Below are 22,465 nucleotides of genomic sequence, written 5' to 3' on the forward strand. Positions count from 1 at the left end.
ACTACAGGTACTGAACCTGGGCAAATTAAACAGCTCACATCAACAATGCAGTAGGGCAGATGGTGTGGAGGGTATAATTGGTCCAACTGGCTCAGACAGTTACACTATAATGCTGCCAACATCAAGGTTGTGGGTTTAGTCCCTCGCATGGGCCATGTGAATTAAACATACAGTGCCTTCAGAAAGTATTCATACCCCTTGACTTATTCCACATTGTTTTATTACAGCCTGAATTCAAAATGGATTAAATATAACTTTTTCCTCACCCATCGACACACAATACCCTATAATGACAAAGTGAAAACATGTTTATTTTTATGAAATACACAAATATTTCATATACATAAGTATTCACAACCCTGAGTCAATACAGTACATGTTAAAATCGCCAGCGGTTACAGCTGTGAGTCTTTCTGGGTAAGGCTCTACGAGCTTTCCACACCTGGATTGTACAATATTTGCACATTATTCTTTAAAATAATTCTTCAAGCTCTGTCAAGTTGGTTGTTTATCATTGCTAGACAGCCATTTAAGTCTTGCCATATACTATTTTCAAGCAAATTAAAGTAAAACCAGGCCACTCAGGAACATTCAATGTTGTCTTGGGAAGCAACTCCAGTGTATATTTGGCCTTGTGTTTAGGATAATGTCATGCTGAAAGGTGAATTTGTCTCCCAGTGTTTGTTAGAAAATAGACAACCAGGATTTCCTCTAGGATTGTGCTTAGCTATTCTGTTTATTTTTATCCTAAAAAACTCGATGACAAGCGTATCCATAACATGATTCCGCCACCACGCTTTAAAATATGAAGAGTGGTACTCGGTGATGTGTTGGATTTGCCCCAAACAGAACACTTGGTATTCAGGACATAAAGTTAATATATTTTTCTTTTTTTTTTGCCGTTTTACTTTACTGCCTTATTGCAAACAGGATACATGTTTTGGAATATTTTTATTCTGTAGAGGCTTCCTTTTCATCCTGTCAATTAGGTTAGTGTTGTGTAGTAACTACAATGTTGTTGATCCATCCTCAGTTTTCGCCTATCACAGCCATTAAACACCCTCTAACTGTTTTAAAGTCACCATTGGCCTCATGGTGAAATCCTAAAGCAGTTTCCTTCCTCTCAGGCTACTGAGTTAGGAAAGACGCCTGTATCTTTGTAGTGATTGGGTGTAGAAAAGCATCTTCACCATGCTCAAAGGGATATTCAATGTCTGTCCTTCTTGGCAAGGCTTTGGAAAACCTCCCTAGTTTTTGTGGTTAAATCTGTGTTTGAAATTCACTGCTCAACTGAGGGACCTTACATGTATGTGTGGGGTACAGAGTTGAGGTTTTCAAAAATCATGTTAAACACTATTCCACACAGAGTTCATTGAATTATTTTTTGACTTGTTAAGCAAATGTTTACTCCTGAACATATTTAGGCTTGCCATAGCAAATTGGTTGAATACTTATTCACTCGTTTTTATTAATTTGTACTTTGACATTATGAGGTATTGTGTTTAGGCCAGTGTCAGCAAATTTCTATTTAATCAATTTTAGATTCAGGCTGTAACACAACAAAATGTGGAACAAGTCAAGGGGCGTAAATACTTTCTGGAGTTGCTGTATGCGTTTACAGACTTCTCAAGTGTGACCCGGACATTTAATATGAATAATTCAGCCTTTAAATATACATGTGAACCCATAGACAGCAGACGTCACACTGATTTCCGTGTTGTGTAAGGTTCTGTGGCATATATCAGGAGACTGAAAAGATTTGGCATTGGTCCCCAGATCCTCAAAACATTCTACAGCTGCACCATCGAGAGCATCCTGAATGGTTGCATCACCGCCTGGTATGGAAACTGCTCGGCATCTGACCTTAAGGTGCTACAGAGGCTAGTGCCTCCTGCCGTGTACGTCACTGGGGCCAAGCTTCCTGCCATCCAGGACCTATATATACACACTAGACGGTGTCAGATGAAGTCCCAAAAAATGATCAAAAACTCCAGTCACCCAAGTCATAGACGGTTCTCTCTGCTACTGCATGACAAGCGGTACCAGAGCACCAAGTCTAAAAGGTTCCTTAACAGCTTCTACCCCAAATCCATAAGACTTCACAGCTTCTAACCCCCAATCCACCCCCCCCCCCCTTTTTACACTGCTGCTACTTATTGTTCATTATCTAGGCATAGTCACTTTACATGTACAAATTACATCAACTAACCTGTACCCCGCACATTGACTCAGTATCGGAACTCCCTGTATATGTCCTTGTTATTGTAATTTTGTAACTTTTTATTTTTTTACTTAAGAAAATATTAAAAATAAATAAAATTTAGTGAAAAAATAAAATGAACTCTATTTTTTGACCTGCATTGTTGGTTAAGGGCTTGTAATAAGCATTTTACGGTAAGGTTTTATTCGGCGCAATACAATTTCATTTGATTTGACATACAGTTGCAGTACATTTGTGCAAGTATATTGAATGTTACAAATTCTCTATATACGCCTCTGTGAGTGTATCATCAATGTCATACTCCCATACCCGACTCTTCAAAGTCCTGGTTGGCCATGTTCCAGGTGTCTCTGATGTGCAGTAGGCTGGCCTCCATGGCCCTCAGGTCCACTTCGGGGCAATTACACTGGGGGAAGCCTGGGCTGCAGTGGCACCAACAGTCATTGTCTCGGCACACAAACTGACCCTCCACGTTACAGCCGATGTAGCTCAGAGCAGCCTGGACGAACCTGACCCTCAGGTACTCTGGTAGGATGGCCTGGAGACCTGAGGAGAGGACATGGTACAGTTCATATATGACAACACTGGCTAAACTTCAAGACAAATTACTGTAATAATGTAAACTAGACTCAAATACTGTATTAACTATAGACTTTCTACTGTAAGTTCCTATAGGACAGAAGAGGTATTTTCTGGTCACTTTATAGATATATATGAACAAGCCAGTGGAAATGTGTCTACAAATCCCTGTGATCCACTTAGGAATCCAGAGGTTCGGTTTCCAATGCCAGACAAAGACGAATTGAAGGTAAATTCCTTCTGACACTCTGGTGCCTCTTGTCTAACGTTTGGCAGAGAATATAAACTGTGACAATTCCATCAGAATGTCTGGGTGGGTTCAATTATGGATGGCCGACCTTGCAGATTAATCTTGTTTTCAGGGCTCTGAACCAGAACAGAGCTGACTGAGTCCAGGTTGTCATAGTTACTGCATCCAAGAGGGCCCGTCCTGGTTTCGGTCACCTAGCGGGAAAGACAGAGGCACATGGCAATACTCCACTACACTGTAAAAGAGAGCCACTAAAGTCATAAAAAATGTAGGGATGCAGAGCTGAATGTCATGTGGAATGAGATCAACAACAAGAGTATGCTCACTCAGATCCTACCATCTGTACTTCCACAGGACTAAATATTTTATACCTTATTGAGACACGTTTAAATGTTCATATCAACAAACATTACAAGTAGTAGTACAGTAGTTCAGTTGTTTGGTGTATGATGCAACACCAAGGTTGTGCATTTAGACATATCCACTATTCAGTATAGTCTGTTAGATGATAATTCTCTGTTCAGAGGCCACATTATGTTGTATCCAAAAAGTATAGTACATGAATAAGCTTAAGGGTGAGAGGTGGTTTCTTGTCTACTCAGAGAAAGCGATGATGACATACAGTAGCAATGCAACCAAAAAACACTGTCATCTGACACAAGGGAGAGAAGAATGTGGAGTCTGCAAAAAAGTAAAAGAAAGAACTACGTATGAAGAATTATTTTCGGTGGCAGCTTCCAATTATGCTTTAAGTCTTGAAAGATGCAGTTACATGCAAGCCTGGCAGACATATCACTATATTCACGCTGACAAATGAGAAAGACACTGGATCTCTTCTCCTCTGGGTGAGCAGTTAGATCGTTCACAATCACAGCTCAATCCTCCTTGACAAAAGGATGATTTAAAAGCTCCCATATATCAAGGTTTCTCTGCCACCATTCCAAGTCTGGCAGCCTGTGGGCCTATCCATCTCCCTCCTCGTCACTTGCAAGTTATTCTCCCCTAATGCCACAGTGGCTCCTTCTTTTAATATTTTCCCAAAGGGCCAATAAAAGTAACCACATCACCAGTGTAGATCAATGAGGAACTATGGTTCTACATTCAGAAGAAAGGGGACACTTTCCCCACTTTCCCTCTGTGGGCAGAAAAGTTGTCTTTCTTTGACACCTACTTTAAGGTCACTGTGAAAACAGAGGGAAGGGTGAGACACAAGAAAGAAAATGAAGAACAGAAACTTAACTGTATCAAAAAGGTAAGCATTCAAAACATTAATACACCAGAACCATGACCAACCTTCATACATAAGCAGCAGTGATTCATTATATGATAATCACAAAATATTATTTTCCATTTTTCATTCAACATTGAGGTTTGAGTTACTTTGAAATGGAGAGGGGGAAGAGGGTTGAGAAAGAGAGAATAAAAACCTCAACTTCAGCAAGCCTATCGACGGCATTTCCATTATTTTTTTTATTGATGCTTCAACGAAAATAATTAAAATCCGAGAAATGTCTAGAGGGATGGGCAGATAAATTTCTAACACAGACAGATGTCCAACTTAAAGGGAAATGTTTTAATTTAAATCTGGATTTTCTATGCATAGCAATGAGACCATCTGCAACAAGGACCAAGTGAAGCTGAGCATACGCACACTTAAAATACATTTCTTATAGAAAGGACTAAGAAAAAAAAGAAGTCTTAACAGTTGTTTGTATAAAAGTATGTTCAGTAACTTATTGGGACTTTGGTGGAAAGAAACATTTAAATTAGGTGGAGAGAGTGTGAGCGGGGGTTGTATTAATATGCCATAATCGAGTGCTGACTATCAGAAATTCTAACAGCTGCATTTAATAGGACTGGCGATTGCTCTTAAAGGCTGTCCTGGAATAGGAAAGTGCTGCTTGGTTATGTGATGGAGACATGTCTGGTATGCATCATCATATTCTACATTTAAGTAATTCAGCAGACGCTCTTATCCGAACCGAGTAACAGTAGTGAGTGCATATTTTTTTTTTACTTCGTACTGGTCCCTGGTGGGACTCAAACCCACAACCCTGGCATTGCAAGCGCAATGATCTACCAAACTGAGCCACATGAGACTTGATATACGGGAACAGCACTCACTCACAGTATGGATGCTTCTTCTGATTAAGGCAGAGACCAGAGTCCCCTGTCCTGCCTCAGCCAAAGAATCTGCCCCTGGGGAATTGTTTAAAGGTCTTGCAAGTGTTTAGTGTTTGGGAATAGCTAATGGTTTAAAGCGAGAATGAAAATAAGCATATCCCAAGTGCTCCAAAGCAATGCAGTAACAACCCTTGTATACTTTTATATGCATGGTGCAATAACTCAAATGACAAGGAAGCTCAATTATTTTCTAAATGCAAGCATTATTAATATTATTATTATACCACTAAGGCAAAGGCATGGAAACTGATGAAGATCATGCCTTCTGTTAATTCCACCTATGAGTAATTCCACAAAAGCAGAATATAATACATAAAATGCCAGTAAGTGAGCCCCAGATGTCAGATATTTAAATAATGGGTATTAAGAGGCCTATACACCAACCTGTTAAAAAAGTATGGAATGGCATTAATGTTTGGGACCGGCGCTTCTTTGGAAATTGCTTTTTTCACGGCACCACAGAGAATCGTCCTGTTTTTAATCACTAGGCATAGCCTTAGTAGATGCAGCATATCCCCATTTGCATCCTAGATGTGTTTACGCGTGTTTAGACATTCTTTGAGGATTCCGGCAAGATGTTTTAAAACCACTTTGTTGCACTGGCTTACACTACGATGTCAACCAGAGCTGGGGATCAGCTTATCGACTTGAAGAGAGAAAAAATAAACTAGCATGAGATTATATTTGTGCCCCCTAAATAAATGGAGGCTCATTGAAATCCGCAGGGGAGCAGCAGAGGACCTTTAAGAGAAGAAAGTAGGAGTTAATACTGTGGCAAGGCAAACTATGATATGCTGTTTTTTTTAGATGGGGCTGAGAGAGAGACTCCTTTTGATTTGAAACAAATTTATCGTCCCTCTTCCCTTCTCTCAGAGCTTAATAATTCTGGTGCTCTTGGCAGACAATGTTGCAAAGAGAGGAAACAGAGCTGGCTAAAGGTTAAGATTACTCACAACTTGCATATTAGTAGCTTGACTGACGATGACCCAGACAGAGGTTAAAGGGTAAGTGAAGCCAACTGCAGCTCATACCTTTATCTAATTTGTAAAGTTCTCCCAGAGTATATAAGACCTTGATAGAAAATAACAAACTTCCTCTAGTTTTTACATCTGAGGGTGTATTTTTCTTGAGGGGGAGGACATGGCAAAATGTTAAAGAGGACACAACAATATAATAACGAAGATGACAACATCTGTATGAAATGAATAATTCATTGATACACAAGGGATAAAACAAGACAGTGTTTTTTTATTTATCCACATCAAATCTGTTCTACATCGTGAACAACTGCAACCATATTTTCTCACTAGATTTCCAAAGCTCAGCCTCACAAATTATCTTTATTCCCCTACAAATGAACCATAAGAGGACATGAATGACTAAACACTGCAGTAGCAAGGCAGCAAATTGGGTCAAAAACACTCCTGTCCTCTCCCCATCGATGGCTAGTTGTTTTTCAGGCTAATTGTAATAAACCTTTGTAGAAACGGACCTGGGTTGTAAATCAAACTTTAACCACTTGATTTATGTCCACCCAGCACTGTTAGTATCTCCTGTCAGTGTTTCTTGCTCGCTGGTAGGTTAAAGCACCGATTATTACAGATGGCAGAACCCCAGTATTCTTCATACGTCTTCTATTCATTAGCGTGACACCTTAACTCATACCCAAAATGGCTGACAAATGGGGCAAGCTCTCTAAGAAATTGTTGAAATAGAACCGAGGCTTCATCACTCTGATGCGTAATTGTAGAGGCACCACTTCCCTTCGCCTCCCCTCTTTATCTTTTTCATTTTTCCTTTCCCTTTCTTTTCCCTTTAAGTGTTATAGCTATAGCTCCTACATTATACCAGGACAACAGGCCTTTCTCCTCCTGAAATCTGTTCTCTTAAATCCGTTGTCCGGTGCCCTCTTTCTAAGAGATGCTTTTGTTTTGCCATCCGTCTTCATCTTGACGAGGTAAAAATCCATGGCCTGAATTAAAGGCAGCTGAATGCGTTGAATATTTCACATCAGTCACCTGAAACTGCCTCCTAAACAAATGCACCTCAGAGGACTTCTGCTCCATTCATCTCAATCAGACGATTTTAGCAGCACTTTGTCCACGAGAACGCTGCCAACAAAGCCATGATGTGTCCCGTTGCCAATTCACTTTAAGGAATATATGGCCTTATCTGTCTGTGGTGGCCAAAGATGGGATAGCACTGGGAAAAGTCAATGATAAACAGATTGATGCTTTCAAATTACAAGTGAGTTTATAACTCTACATCATCTTAGATAATGTTCAAAATCAATGTTGAACTGTACAATTGTGTCAGGTATGACTGTCACATGTATTTTAGCACACACCTACTCCCCTCCCCCACATTCTTTAGAAGTTGTTCCCCAAACCTCAAGATGTACAAAACAGTCTAGCAGTCCAGTTTTAAACAATCACTTCTAAATAAATGTAAATTCGACACCAGTGGCTCACCAGCTGGTGAAACACTGCTCTCATACAAGGTGTCTATACATGGGAAATACCTCAATGATAATCCTCTCATTGCCACAGGTACATGTAAACAAATCACAGGCTCACATGGAAACGAATCACCCCAAATACGGAGTCTGACAAACATGTCCTGCTGTGCAAAGGGCAAACTCAGCCGATCACACTCATTACTCGGTAATAATGACTGACACAGTGATTAATGGACCCAGCTAGAGGGCTCTGGGAATGAATGTGTGTGTGTGTGTGTGTGGGGGGGGGGGGGGGGGGGGGGCATGGATGCAATCTGGATGTGGTGCAGCTTGTAGGTTTACCTTAATGGCTGTGGATGCTATCTGGATGTGGTGCAGCTTGCGCAGGGTGCTCTCTCTGTCGATGAAGTAAGAGGCAGCCAGTTGGTGCAGGGCCTCTAGAGTCACGGCTGTACCGTTGGCCTCTCTCGTCTCCACCGTTCTACTCAACCTCCGCTTGTCCACAAAGATCATTAATGACTCCTCCCCTAAACACACACAGAGTGGAGCAGAATATGCACTGAGAACTGGGCTGGAGAATAGAACAACACATTCAATATGACACCTTTACAGCAAAGAGAGAATTTACTGTTTGCGTTTCTGAAGCTAAGCACCAATAAATACATATTATTCTTACCCCCCAGGGTGGCTGAGAGCAGGAAGTGTGTTCCGTACTTCCTGATGATGCTGTCTGTAATGGAGCTGAGGCTGGGCCGTCTGCCCAGGTGCCTGATGGTCTGGAGGAACTCTGGGTCCAGGGGCAGGGCCAGACCATTGTTGTCCTGTCTCTCTAGAGCCAGGCTGTTCACTTTCCAGCGGCCAAACTCCCTGCAATGTCACAGACACATATTAGCGCACACACACACACACACACACATTAACAAACACAGGCAGCGATGCACATGTGCCGGGCGCCCCCTCCCCCCACGGCAGGCTTCATTTGCAAACACCCTCTTTCATAGTCATAGTGAAGACAGAGGAAAAAGGTCTCAAGAGGATGTTACAGCCAGCCAACAGCCTTGCCCTGTGTGAGGAGACTAATTTTTAGATTCAGGCAATGCTGGGTGGGAAATGTGTCTGCACGCCATGACATCTCCGGTGCCATTTCTTAAAATATGAATGATGCCATGCTGTTTACACTGTTCTGAGAAGGTCTCTCTCGCTCTCTTTCTCTCCGAGGGCACAAGGCTCCCCATCATTACGCACACCTGCCCCCCCCCCCCCATTACACAAATCAGCAATTATTGGACTCAATCACCTCTGTCATTACCTCCCCTATGTCTGTCTGTTCCCCCGCACTGTTTCCTGCTTCAGCATTGATTGTCATATGTCCTTGTCCTAACGCTGTTCCTGTCTTGTTCGATGTCTGTTCCGATTAAATTTTTGACTCCCCGTACCTGCTTCTCTACTCCAGTGTCGGTCCTTACAGATTACCATGCAGCTCAAACAGCCCATAATAACCAGGCTTCAGTGGTCAAGCCTATTATGGAGAGAAAGGATCAATGTAAAACTGTCAGAAATTAGTGCTGAGGATTTTAATGGAATAACAATGGAGGTGATCTACTGTGGGTCGGAATAGTTTATCAGGTCTGTCGTGGAACAATCAGGGAAAACACACGGGCACGCACCCGCACACACACTCAAGAGTCCACAGTAGCTGTCAATCAAAAACTCACTTTTCTGGGGGAAAAGTCCCCCCAGAGAAGAAAAACACACAAAAAAGTAGCCAACAGGAATCAGCTCATTAGGGCCTGTTTCACGATGCCGTTTTTCCATAACGAGGGTCAATTACTGGTATTCCTGCCACTGAGCCGTGGGGGAGAGAAGGAGGGAGCGAGTAGAGCAGAGCTTAACCGTGATCGACACAAAGCCTCGCCAGGCTTGTTGATGTACAGTTACGGATGCTGGTTAGCAAGGGCACACACAAACACCCTAGCGAGTTAGCTAGCATTAGCACTGGGCAATTCCACCACTGGCCCCCTGTAGGGATGCTAGGACACTGACAGCTTTATTTATTTAAAAAAATACAATTTTAAAGAACGCAATGGTAAATCTTAGCACTGGCAGTAGTGCCATAGGTCAGGCAGTGTGTCAGAAATATTTTTGCTATTTTCACAGTGGGAATTATGGGTGCAGTAGCTGGCGGTGGCACATAAGGGCTTGACCCCTCACTGCCCAATCAGAACGTGCTCCATGTCTAAATACAGTACGTGGTTGCTTTAAGTTGTGTATTAACAGTCTTATGTATTGCATTGTTTTTAACTCCAATTCAAACTGCTGTAGTCTAGTTTATAAAATACCCTACAGAAACAAAATAACAAAAATGAAAGCCAATCCCATATTTGCTAAATAGCCTATTGTGGTAAACCGTGGGGTGTTGGGTTGAATGTTCAGAGATTGACACAGAGACAGGGAGGCGTTAATCAGAAAAACAACTTTAATTAAGACAGAAAATAAATATATCAAAGAAATAACTTTGGTTTTGCTCGGTCTTCCATCTCTCTAAACCGGTGTCCGTCTCTCTCCCTTCTCTCCCGTGGTGTGCCATCGTGCTCCTTTTTTTTAGCCTCCACAGCTGGTTGGCAATTTCCTCTAATTACCTCCACTTAACTGACCATGTCGGGGTGCCCAGCTTCCGGAATCCCAGCAGAGGGAGCCAACATCGCCTCACGTACGTCCCCTCTATGACCATCCCCCGGGGTAGACCTCCTGGGATACCACACACCCCCCCCCCCCCCCCCTTAGCCCTGCTGGGAGGGAGGCATGCTCAGGGCTAGGTTTGCATCCCTCCTGGATAGGGCGTCCGCATTGCCGTGCTGGGCCCCCAACCTGTGGATGACAGAGAATCGGTGTAAGGACAGGAACCAGCGGGTGACACGGTCATTCGTGTCCTTACCTCGTGCTATCCACACGAGCGGGGCATGGTCAGTAATCAAGGTGAACTTCCTCCCGAGAAGGAGGGTGTCGAGCACCCACTTCACGGCGAGGCACTCCTTCTCGACAATTGAGTATTTCTTCTCCCGAGGGAGGAGCTTCCTGCTGACACACATGATGGGGTGCTCCTCGCCTTCCTGCTCGTGGGACAAAATGGCCCCTACCCCGGTGGCAGACGCATCTGTCTAGACCAGGAGAGTTTGAGAAGTCCAGGGTGACGAGTACCAGGTGCGAACATAGCGCATACTTCAGGGCCTGGAAAGCCGCCTCTGTGTCCTCCATCCATCGCACCGTCTGGAGTAGTCATGCCTTTGTTAAATCTGTCAGGGTAGAAGCTATTGCGTCAAAGTTAGGTACAAATCTACCATAGTAGCCTGCTAACCCCAGGAATGACTTAATGGCAGCAATTTTTTTATTCTTGGGGTTTCACATTTCCCCTCCCGATCTGATATCCCAGGCACTCCACTTCGGCGTAGCCCAGCTTGCACTTGTGGGGGTTCGCGATCAGACCTGCATCCCTTAGCGCATAAACCACAGCCTGTAACTTACAGATGTGCACAGTGACAATTGGGAGTCACAATTATGTCATCTAGATAAGCCGCTGCGTACTCACTGTGCAGCCACAAACTCGGTCCATGCCCCGTGGAGCCCGAACGGCAGAACCCGGTAGTGGTATAGCCCCCCCGGGTTGGAGAAGGCAGTCTTCTCCCAGAAGGCCGCTACCAGTGCCACCTGCCTACCCCTTCGTTAGGTCCAAGGTGCTGACATATCTCGCTGTCCCCAAGTGGTCGATCAGTTCGTCCACCCAGGGCATGGGGTAGGCATCAAACTTACTGATCTCGTTCAGGCCCCAGAAGTCATTACAGAAGCGGATGGTTCCGTCCAGTTTTGGAACCAGCACTATGGGGCTAGACCACTCACTGTGACTCCTCCAGTACCCCCATTTCTAACATTGTTGTCACTTCCCGCTGGACCACCAACCTCCGGGCTTCTGGTATTCGATATGGCCGTTTACGCACTTTTTCTCCCGGAACAGTGTGGATCTGATGTTCCACGAGGTCCGTGGGGGTCGGCTGCTCTTCCCAGACCTCTTTGGCTAGGTCCAGCAGCCCGCGGGGCCGACGGCCATACAGGAGCTCAAAGGGGGAGAACCCCGTGGATGCTTTGGGTACCTCACGCACTGAAAACATCAGGTGGGGCAGCAGCTGGTCCCAGGTCCTCCAGTCTCTCTCGATGACCTTCTTCAGCATGTTTCATGGTCTTATTGAAGCGTTCCACCAGCCCATCGGTTTGTGGATGGTGCACACTGGTGCACACTGGTCCTCACTTGTTTGATTCGTAACAGATTGCAGACATCCTTCATCACACAAGACAGGAACACGGTGCCCTGGTTTGTCAGGATTTCCTGCAGAATCCCCACCTGGATGAATAAATGTAAGAGCTCCCGTGCGATACCTTTGGATGCCGCCGTGCGTAGCGGTATTGCCTCAGGATAACGGGTGGCATAATCCATGAATACCAGGATGTATTGGTGTCCCCTCGCGGTCTTCACCAATGGACCCACCAGATCGATTGCCAACCACTCGAATGGCACTCCTATAATGGGCAAGGGAACCAAAGGGTTTCGATACTGCACCCTCGGAGCTGTGATCTGACACTCCGGGCAACCACGGCAGTCGTCCTCCATGGTGCGTTTGACTCCAGGCCAGTGGAACCGGTTCCCGATCCGCTCCCTGGTTTTCTCCACCCCCAGGTGTTCCCCAAGCAGGTGGGTGTTGTCAAGCTGCAACACAGTCCTAACATACTGGCTGGGTATGAGTAACAAGTCTTTGGTCTCCCCATTATGCTTTACTACCTGATACAATAAATGATGCTTAATTGCGAAGTGGGGGTAGCACCAATCACTTAACCCAGGTAACAGTACGCCATCCACCGGCATCACCTGGGCCCTAGCGTTCTGGAGATTTGGGTCTTCTAATTGGGCCGTCCCGAACTGACCCGTGAGGATTCCCATGTTGGGAGGTCCGTCTAGGGCTTCCAACTCCATAAAGTGTAGCCTGAGGTCTTCCTTGCACAGTGGCTCGCTTGCCGGAGCGGGGTCGTCTCCCTTCTCCGGGTCCGACTCAGGCCCAGTGGACACCTCTTGTGGAGGGGGTTGGGTGGCACACGTCACAATCTTTTTTCCTTCCTTCCGTGCTCGCCTACCCAGGTCCCACCTCCACAGTGCCTGGAAGAGAGGGCAGTCTCGACCGAGGAGAATGGACACTGGTAGGTTAGGCACAGATCCCACGCGCATCTGGCACTCCCCCTTTGGGGTGGTTATCCTCACGGCCACCATTGGGTACCTCTTTGTGTCCCCATGTACACAGGACACTGTCACCTCCTCATCCCCCTGTTCCTCCTTCCCCTCTCACGTGAGTCACTGCGGGTGGGCCAGGGTCACCATGCTACCGGAGTCCAGCAGAGCGCTGGTGTCGATGCCATCGATTCATACCGGAACCATCGGAGGGGCCGTCTCGGTGTGCGCCCAACAGGAGGTGACGTAACTCGCCATCCGGGTTATCCCCGAGCTGGGAGGTGCGGAGGGCATGGCCTCATCCCAGCCGGGACAGGTCCACGCAAGGTGCCCCAGCTCACCACTCTCATAGCAGCATCTCTGATCGGGGTCCAGCAGCCGCCGGCGTCGTCGGTTTGGGTCACCCTCCCGCTTCACAGTCTTGGCTGGTCCCGTCCAGGCCCCCTTCCGCTCCTCGTCTCTCTTTGTGTTGGTTGACCCCCTCACCGTGTCTCCTCTCTACGCTCGGCCCCCTCTCAGCAGGTCCTGTGTGTTCTGGTGAATTTCCACCACTGTCAGCAATTCCACCCAGGCTCTTGCGGTTCTACATGCTCACCGTCTTCTTCATCTCGTAGGGCAGGGCCCAAAAGTATTTATCCAGGACGGGTTTGTCGAGCATCGGGAGGGGTCAACGGCCCAGTCGTGGACCAATTGTGCACAGCGTATGAGATTGAACCCATAACGGCTTAGTATCTCCCGTTTGAGTCCCTCATAATTTGCGGCCTGGTCAGTGTTCAAATCAAAGTAGGCCTTCTGGGCCTTCCCAGAGAGGTAGGGTGCCAACAGGCTGGCCCACTGGGGCTTGGGCCATCCTTCCCGCTGTGCTGTCCTCTCGAAGGTGCACAGATACGACTGCACGTCATCTTCCTCGCTGAACTGAACCAAGAACTGATTCGGGCCAGACTCCTGAGCCCTCCCAACCTTCAACTGGGCTACCTCCGCTACCAGTCTGTGGTTTTGTTGGTGCTGCTCCTCCAGCGCTTGCTCCTGGAGAGCCTGTTGCTTATGCTGGCTGAGGATGAAGTGAGCCGCCAGCTCAGCTCCTCCATGGTTATCTCCGCACACTCGACCCCACGGGACCTAAATCTATTTAGTTGCCCGCATTCTCCACCATATGTGGTAAACCGTGGGGTGTTTGGTTGAGCATATTGACACAGACAGGGAGGCGTTAATTAAGTAAAGTTGTTTTTCTGACTAAGACAGAAAATAAATATATCAAAGAAATAACTTTGGTTTTGCTCGGTCTTCCTTCTCTCTCTGAACCGGTGTCCGTCTCTCTCCCTTCTCTCCCGCGGTGTGCCATCGTGCCCCTTTCATTTTAGCCTCCACAGCTGGTTGGCACTTTCATCTAATTACCTCCACTTAGCTGTCCATGTCAGGGTGCCAAGCTCCTGTATTCCCAGCAGAGGGAGCCAACATCGCCTCACGTACCTCCCCTCTATTACCATCCCCCGGGGTAGACCTCCTGGGATACCATACTATGTTGAACATGTTTGAAGTCTATATTGTTCTAAGTAATTTCATGGCTTCAATAGGCCTATGAAAATATATTGTTTAACATAGCATTCCACTAATATACTAATACATGCCAAACATGGTCAATAAGTAAGAAATTCACTATTGATAAGACCAACAAAAAAGTGAATAATTGTAATTAAATTTCATAAAAAATTCAACAACAACTTGTTTTAAATAGGCCATGTCCAAATACAGGTACAGGCACCATACTGTAATTTCTCCACGTGGGCAAATACTGTAATATTAATCAAGGCAACTTAGTCTGGAGGGTTTTACAAACATCCAAACTTTTCACAGGAGCTGGACATAGATTCAATACAACCCCCGACCCCCAGAGTCTATTGATGCATCAATATAAGTAACATAATAAAAATATCCCCATCAAAATCTGTTAGTTTAACCTAAAAATATAGGTTCTTTGCATGGGCTGCGTCTCAATTCACTGCATCCTCCTAAAGTATGTCGCCCTTCCACATCTGTGGTAGAAAGTGGCAGAGTCTTCTCACTAAACCATCTGAACGGTTGGTTTACAAACTAATATGACCCCACAGTAGAAAGGGGTTGACTCTCACAAATACAATGGTATTCTCCGTTTGAATAGGCCTCTCCGCTCTACGACTATCTAAAGGCAACCCATACAAATGAATGGAAGTACGGAGGTAGTTTTGACAATAAGGGGTTAAATGTGTAATCAATAAAAAGATTTTAAAAAAGGTTAAAGAAGGACTTTTAAGCCTTGAGACATGGATTGTGTATCTGTGCAATTCATAGGGAAAATTAAGAAAGAAAAAATATTGAAGTGCCTCTGAGCAGGATATGGTAGTAGGTGACAGGCACACCAGTTTAAGTGTCAAGACTGGACACCATCTTGGCACAACTGTGGGAAGCATGGATGTTTGTCCTAGCCATTGAATATTTCAGTTGTGCTGCCTAGAAATTGACAGTTTGGCACACATAATTTCACAGAAAACTCATTGTTACAGTAATTTCCTTTTTGTCTGGATAATGAAGACTTTTTTTAAATTACAGTAATCAGCTCTAATTTAAAATGTTTCCTGTAAAATAATGGTTTATGTCAATTATAACAAATGATAACAATTTTTTTAGGGAAATCATTCTATTTTAACATACTGTATGTAAATGTACTTTTACGTGAATATCAGAGTCAAGACATTTAGTTCACTGTGAATAAAATAACAATTTAACAGTTATGGAAATACACAACCAAAATACAGTAACTTCTGATTAAAGTAGCGGTTTTAAGACCTAAATTAACTCAAACATATTGTAGACATACATTGTGTGCGTGTGTGTATCGGTTTGTCAATAACAGCTGGTGCGCGATGTCTAATAAGTCTCAAGGTATTGCTCGCCTGAAGTAGAGTACCTTATGATAAGCTGTAGAGCACACCATCTACCAAGAGTTCTTATCTATATTATTCATAGCCATCTATTTACCACCACAAACCGATGCTGGCACTAAAACCGCACTCAACGAGCAATATAAGGCCCCAAGCAAATAAGAAAATGCTCATCAAGAAGCGGCATGCCTAGTGGCCGGGGACTTTAATGCAGGCAAACTTAAATCGGTTTTACCTAAATTCTACCAGCATGTCACGTGCAACCAGAATGTTTTTTTTTTTTTTTAACTCTAGACCACCTTTACTCCACACACAGATACACATGCAAAGCTCTCCCTCACCCTCCATTTGGCAAATCCTGCTTACAAGCAAAAACTAAAGCAGGTAGTACCAGTGACTTGCTCAATATGGAAGGGTCAGATGACGCAGATGCTAAGCTCCAGGACTGTTTTGCTAGCACAGACTGGAATATGTTCTGGGTTTTCATCTAATGGCATTGAGGAATTTACCAACGTCATCAATATGTGCATCGACAACATTGTCGCCACAGTGACTGTACACACATATCCCAACCAGAAGCCATGGATTACAGGCAACATACACATCGAGCTAAAGGCTAAAGCTGCCACTTTCAAGGAGTAAATAGTATAAAAAACAATCACCATTAGTGGCTGCATACAGTCATGAGTAAAGCGGAAAACGCTCATCCATAGGCGGTGCTCCTTGTGGCCTTCATGCAGGAAAACTCTAATCTGTTTTACCTCATTTCTAACAGCATGTTAAATGTGCCGCCAGAGGAAAACAATTCTAGACCCCATTTACTCCACACAGAGATGCGTACAAAGCTCTCCCTCACCCTCCAAATTTGGAGTGGCATCTGACAGCAGCGAAGATAAGTAACATATTTGAAATAATGCATGCAAGATTAAAAATAAATTAGAAAGATACACCACAATGTCAAAGAAAAAAGTGGAAATAAAAATCTATTTAACAATTTAGAAATGAAATATTCGTGTCATGTTGGCTGCTCACTGGAAGTTTCTCAACATTTTTATTTTCTCTTGCAAAGCCACAATTATTATATGTCTACCTTGTGTGCATGCTCATTTTTAAAACATTTTTATTTAACCTTTATTTAAATCAGGTAGGCCAGTTGAGAACAAGTTCTCATTTACAACTGCGACCTGGCCAAGATAAAGCAAAGCAGTGCGACAAAAACAACAGCGTTAAACATAAGCAAACATACAGTCAATAACACAAAATAAAATAAAGATTTTTCTATGCATGTACAGTGTGTGTAAATAATATGGGGACGATGTAGTTGCGTGCGCCATTTACAGATTGGCTGTTTACAGGTACAGTGCGGGTAAGCTGCTCTGACAGCTGATGCTTAAAGTTAGAGGGGGAGATATAAGACTCCAGCTTGAGAGCTTTTTGCAATTCGTTCCAGTCATTGGCAGCAGAGAACTGGAAGGAAAGGCAGCCAAAGGAAGAGTTGGCTTTGGGGATGACCAGTGCAATATACCTGCTGGAGCACGTACTACGGGTGGGTGTTGTTATGGTGACCAGTGAGCTGAGATAAGGCAGGGCTTTACATAGCAAAGACTTATAGATTACCTGAAGCCAATGGGTTTGGCGACGGATATGTAGTGAGGGCCAGCCAACGACAGCATACAGGTCGCAGTGGTGGGTAGTATATGGGGCTTTGGTGACAAAACAGATGGCACTGTGATAGACTGCATCCAATTTTCTGAGTAGAGTGTTGGAGGCTATTTTGTAAATGACATCGCCGATGTCAAGTATCGGTAGGATAGTCCGTTTTAGAAGGGTATGTTTGGCGGCATGAGTGAAGTAGGCTTTGTTGCGAAAAAGTAAGATGAATCCAGATTTAATTTTGGATTGGAGATGCTTAATGTGAGGCTTGAAGGAGAGTTTACAGTCTAACCAGACACCTAGGTATTTGTAGCTGTCCACATATTCTAGAACCATCCAGAGTAGTGATGCTAGTCGGGCGGGAGGGTGCAGGCAGCAATTGGTTGAAGAGCATGCACTTAGTTTTACTAGCATTTAAAAGCAGTTGGAGGCCAGGGATGGAGTGTTGTATGGCGATGAAGCTCATTTGGAGGTTTGTTAGCACAGTGTCCAAAGAAGGGCCAGAGGTATACAGAATGTCATCTGGGTAGAGGGGGGGATCCAGAGACTCAAAGGGGGAGAATAGTAGCCCAGACCCATGATGAGCCTCATCGAGACGTTGGGTGGGTCGAGACTACAGACAACATCGTACGAGGCCGCCAGAGCATAAATCAAATCTAGTTGTAAACTCCCCTATGAGAACAGTGAGGACAACTGGTCCCCTTGAGTACCAGTACCAATACCAATACCACCGACAATCCAGCAAGAGGATAAGTAACCTCACAAGTTAAATTGCTATTGATAATAGCGACATAGGAGTCAGAGTGTAACACGGGGAAGGGAATCTCCATTCCACTCTTCCAATGGTTAACACACATGCCACTAATAAATAGAACCCTCCATACGAATGGTTCCGTGCTTAGAGAGTACTTCCGTTGTCAGGTTAGCTCCTCTGTGGATAACATAGTTATGAAGTAGACTTCTTCATACCTACCGCCACTACAATAGTGGAAGACAGTGACTGGTAGTAAAACCAATACAGACTCCCGACACCAATTCTGACTGACCTCCAGGCATTGACCTGAAAATTACCTGACTACGTCCGACTCATTCTGAACAAGTTGTAATCTGCCAGGATACTTGGTTTTCTTCCCTTGACATGTGCGCTTGTGTAAGCATAAATGCACATGCACAACGGAACATCCAATTAGGACTTATGCTAAGATCACTTAAGGATCCGAGAAAAATACCAGCCTTAATAAAGTTGAACATTTATTTTGAGACCTTTGACTCTACAGCTACAGTACTCACCAGTTGTTTTCTTTCCAGAAGTCCATAGGTCATCCCTGTAGACTGCCCAAAACTAGTGCCTTGCAGCTGTAGACTTATCATGTAGTTATCAACTTAGGATAGTACCCTAAGCAGCAACCCGGAAATTAGGAAAGCCCTAGATATGACATTAGACAATGCCATGATAGGGTCATTTTGCCAAAACCATGGACGTGTATATAGGGTCGACTACCAGAGGGGAAAATGCCACAGCGATCACCAACTGGACATCGGCTGCCCAGCCTTGGAGCGGACTTCTTCATCCCCAGAAACCCTACCCGGGTCGACCACCAGAGGGGGACCACAACGATGGTCCACAACCAGGAGAACCCATGGTCATTTTTATGTTGGTTTGCAACATGCAGGTTAATCGCACGATTGAACCCAACTGGGGGGACTGTCATGACGTTGGCCTGTTGGGGGAGGTTTATGACCACCATAAATACCTTTCCCCTTTTCTCTCCCTCTACTTTATAGAGTTGACTCTTGTAAAGCCTTCGCAACATAGAGTCTGGTAACATCAAAAGGTGGGAAACAACCATATTTCGGTAATCCAACCAGTTGAAAATATGCATTGGTACTTAATGAATATGATCTCAGATCAGTTATTGTCAGAGACATTACTACTAATGACATTTTGTCACCAAGATGGCATAGCAGTCAGACGTCTTTTGTCCTCGTCTTGTCCTGTCCTGTATATACAGTGGGGCAAAAAAGTATTTAGTCAGCCACCAATTGTGCAAGTTCTCCCACTTAAAAAGATGAGAGGCCTGTAATTTTCATCATAGGTACACTTCAACTATGACGGACAAAATGAAAAAAAATAATCCAGAAAATCACATTGTAGGATTTTTAATGAATTTATTTGCAAATTATGGTGGAAAATAAGTATTTGGTCAATAACAAAAGTTTCTCAATACTTTGTTATATACCCTTTGTTGGCAATGACAGAGGTCAAACGTTTTCTGTAAGTCTTCACAAGGTTTTCACACAATGTTGCTGGTATTTTGGCCCATTCCTCCATGCAGATCTCCTCTAGAGCAGTGATGTTTTGGGGCTGTTGCTGGGCAACACGGACTTTCAACTCCCTCCAAAGATTTTCTATGGGGTTGAGATCTGGAGACTGGCTAGACCACTCCAGGACCTTGAAGTGCTTCTTACGAAGCCACTCCTTCGTTGCCTGCAACCCCCCTCACCAATTTATATTAAAAAAATAAAGTATAATTTACCTCATATTCGGCCAGGTCATTTACAAAATAGCCTCCAATACCCTACTCAACAAATTGGATGCAGTCTATCACAGTGCCATCCGTTTTGTCACCAAAGCCCCATATACTACCCACCATTGCAACCTGTACGCTCTCGTTTGCTGGCCCTCGCTTCATACTTGTCGCCAAAACCCACCGGCTCCATGTCATCTACAAGACCCTGCTCGGTAAAGTCCCCCCTTATCTCATCTCGCTGGTCACCATAGCATCACCCACCTGTAGCACGCACTCTAGCAGGTATATTTCTGGTCACCCCCAAAAACAAAATCTTTCTTTGGCCTCTCCTTCCAGTTCTCTGATGCCAATGACTGGAACGGACTACAAAAATCTCCGAAACTGGAAACACTTATCTCCCTCACTAGCTTTAGGCACCAGCTGTCAGAGCAGCTCACAGATTACTGCACCTGTACATAGCCCGCCTATAATTTAGCCCAAACAACTACCTCTTTCCCTACTGTATTTATATTATTTATTTATTTATTTTGCTCCTCCCATTATTTTTATTTCTACTTTAAACATTCTTCCACTTCAAATCTACCATTCCAGTGTTTTACTTGCTTTATTGTATTTACTTTGCCACCACCTCATTTGCTCAAATCGTATATAGACTTGTTTCTACTGTATGTTTGTTTTACTCCATGTGTAACTCTGTGTCATTGTATGTGTCGAACTGCTTTACTTTATATTGGCCAGGTCGCAATTGTAAATGAGAACTTGTTCTCTATTTAACCAGGTAGGCAAGTTAAGATGAAATAAAATATAAATAAATAAAATGACAGGATGACAGAAACGGTATCTTGGAAAGTCGACAAATTCAGATTCCCATGGAATTGTTGTGCAATTTAAATGTTTAAATATGAAACTATTTGTGAAAGATGAAATGTAATTTTAGCTTCTTAAACTAGAGAACGGTTTGTCATAAGAGTAAACTCTGCTCACTCAGAAGCCCCGCCCAAGTGAACAGACATTGGTTGTAAAACTATGAAACACACCCTTCTTTCACCACTATATAAACCCGTTGACGAAAATTCAACTTTCTGTTCTAAGGACAAGAGGACGGCGGTACCCACGTTAAAAGGGCAAGATCACCAACAGAACTAAGCCAACCTCAGCGTGAACTCTGGTTGAACGACAAGAACCTAACAAAATTAGCATCGAATTTCAATGTGAAGATGACGATCAACACGACGAAAGGAGGAATTTTGACTATATCAGCCAGAAAATAACATGAGCTTAAAGTATGGCAACTTGGTATGAACTTTGAACTCTTATTCACTAAAGCAGTGATACCTACCAAGCCGTTGCATAAGCAACAGCAGCTGTAAACGTAGGCTAGGAGAGGACGGACAGAGTATCCACTCTACCACACTCCAGTTCACCACTAGACATTCTTCAGAGGACAAGAGATCCATGGTGGAGAACCCGGCCTTCTATCTACGACCAATCTACCGAAGCACAGCTCAGAGTAAATATTTATTGCATTGTCCTTTTTCATATAGGCGGTTATTTAAAATGCATAAAATACTGTATTTACGATAGCATAGCTGCATAGATACCAAATCTTCTTTAATTCAAAACCCAACCCCCTTTCTTTGTGTAACCAGCCATCATATCTGTTCTGTCCACTAGGGACGTTTTCCTTTATGACATGATTTGTAATCAATGTATGATCCTTTCTGTGTAGATGTAATTCTGTGTGATAATGTCACGTCCTGACCATAGAATGCCTGTATTGTCTATGGTAGAGTAGGTCAAATCAAAATCAGATTAAATGTATTTGTCACATAAACATGGTTAGCACATGTTAATGCGAGTGTGGCGAAATGCTTGTGCTTCTAGTTCCGACAATGCAGTAATAACCAACGAGTAATCTAACAATTCCAAAACTACTACCTTATACACACACAAGTGTAAAGGGATAAAGAATATGTACATAAAGATATATGAATGAGTGATGGTACAGAACGGCATAGGCAAGATGCAGTAGATGGTATCGAGTACAGTATATACATATGAGATGAGTAATGTAGGGTATATAAACAAAGTGGCATAGTTTAAAGTGGGTAGTGATACATGTATTACATAAAGATGCAGTAGATGATAGAGTACAGTATATACATATGAGATGAATAATGTAGGGTATGTAAACATTTTATGTAGCATTGTTTAAAGTGGCTAGTGATATATTTGACATTCATTTCCATCAATTCCCATTTTTAAAGTGGCTGGAGTTGAGTCAGTGTCTTGGCAGCAGCCACTCAATGTTAGTGGTGGCTGTTTAATTAACAGTCTGATGGCCTTGAGACTGAAAAACAGCTTCTGTCTCTCGGTCCCTGCTTTGATGCACCTATACTGAC

General features: G+C 43.9%; 1 protein-coding gene across 1 annotated transcript in view; it reads right to left on the reverse strand.

The window, feature by feature from the left end:
* LOC139409384 (BMP/retinoic acid-inducible neural-specific protein 3-like) overlaps positions 1–22,465 on the reverse strand; it is a 68,987-nt gene that overhangs the window by 21,306 nt on the left and 25,216 nt on the right. The window contains exons 3-6 of the mRNA XM_071154465.1: positions 8,369–8,559; positions 8,035–8,219; positions 3,139–3,244; positions 2,531–2,767 (exon numbers count right to left, since the gene is read on the reverse strand). Of these exons, the coding sequence (XP_071010566.1) occupies positions 2,531–2,767; positions 3,139–3,244; positions 8,035–8,219; positions 8,369–8,559 (719 nt within the window). The remainder of the gene's footprint in view (positions 1–2,530; positions 2,768–3,138; positions 3,245–8,034; positions 8,220–8,368; positions 8,560–22,465) is intronic.

Source organism: Oncorhynchus clarkii, chromosome 5 (genome assembly GCF_045791955.1).
Source record: "Oncorhynchus clarkii lewisi isolate Uvic-CL-2024 chromosome 5, UVic_Ocla_1.0, whole genome shotgun sequence".
NCBI classification, from domain to species: Eukaryota; Metazoa; Chordata; class Actinopteri; order Salmoniformes; family Salmonidae; genus Oncorhynchus; species Oncorhynchus clarkii.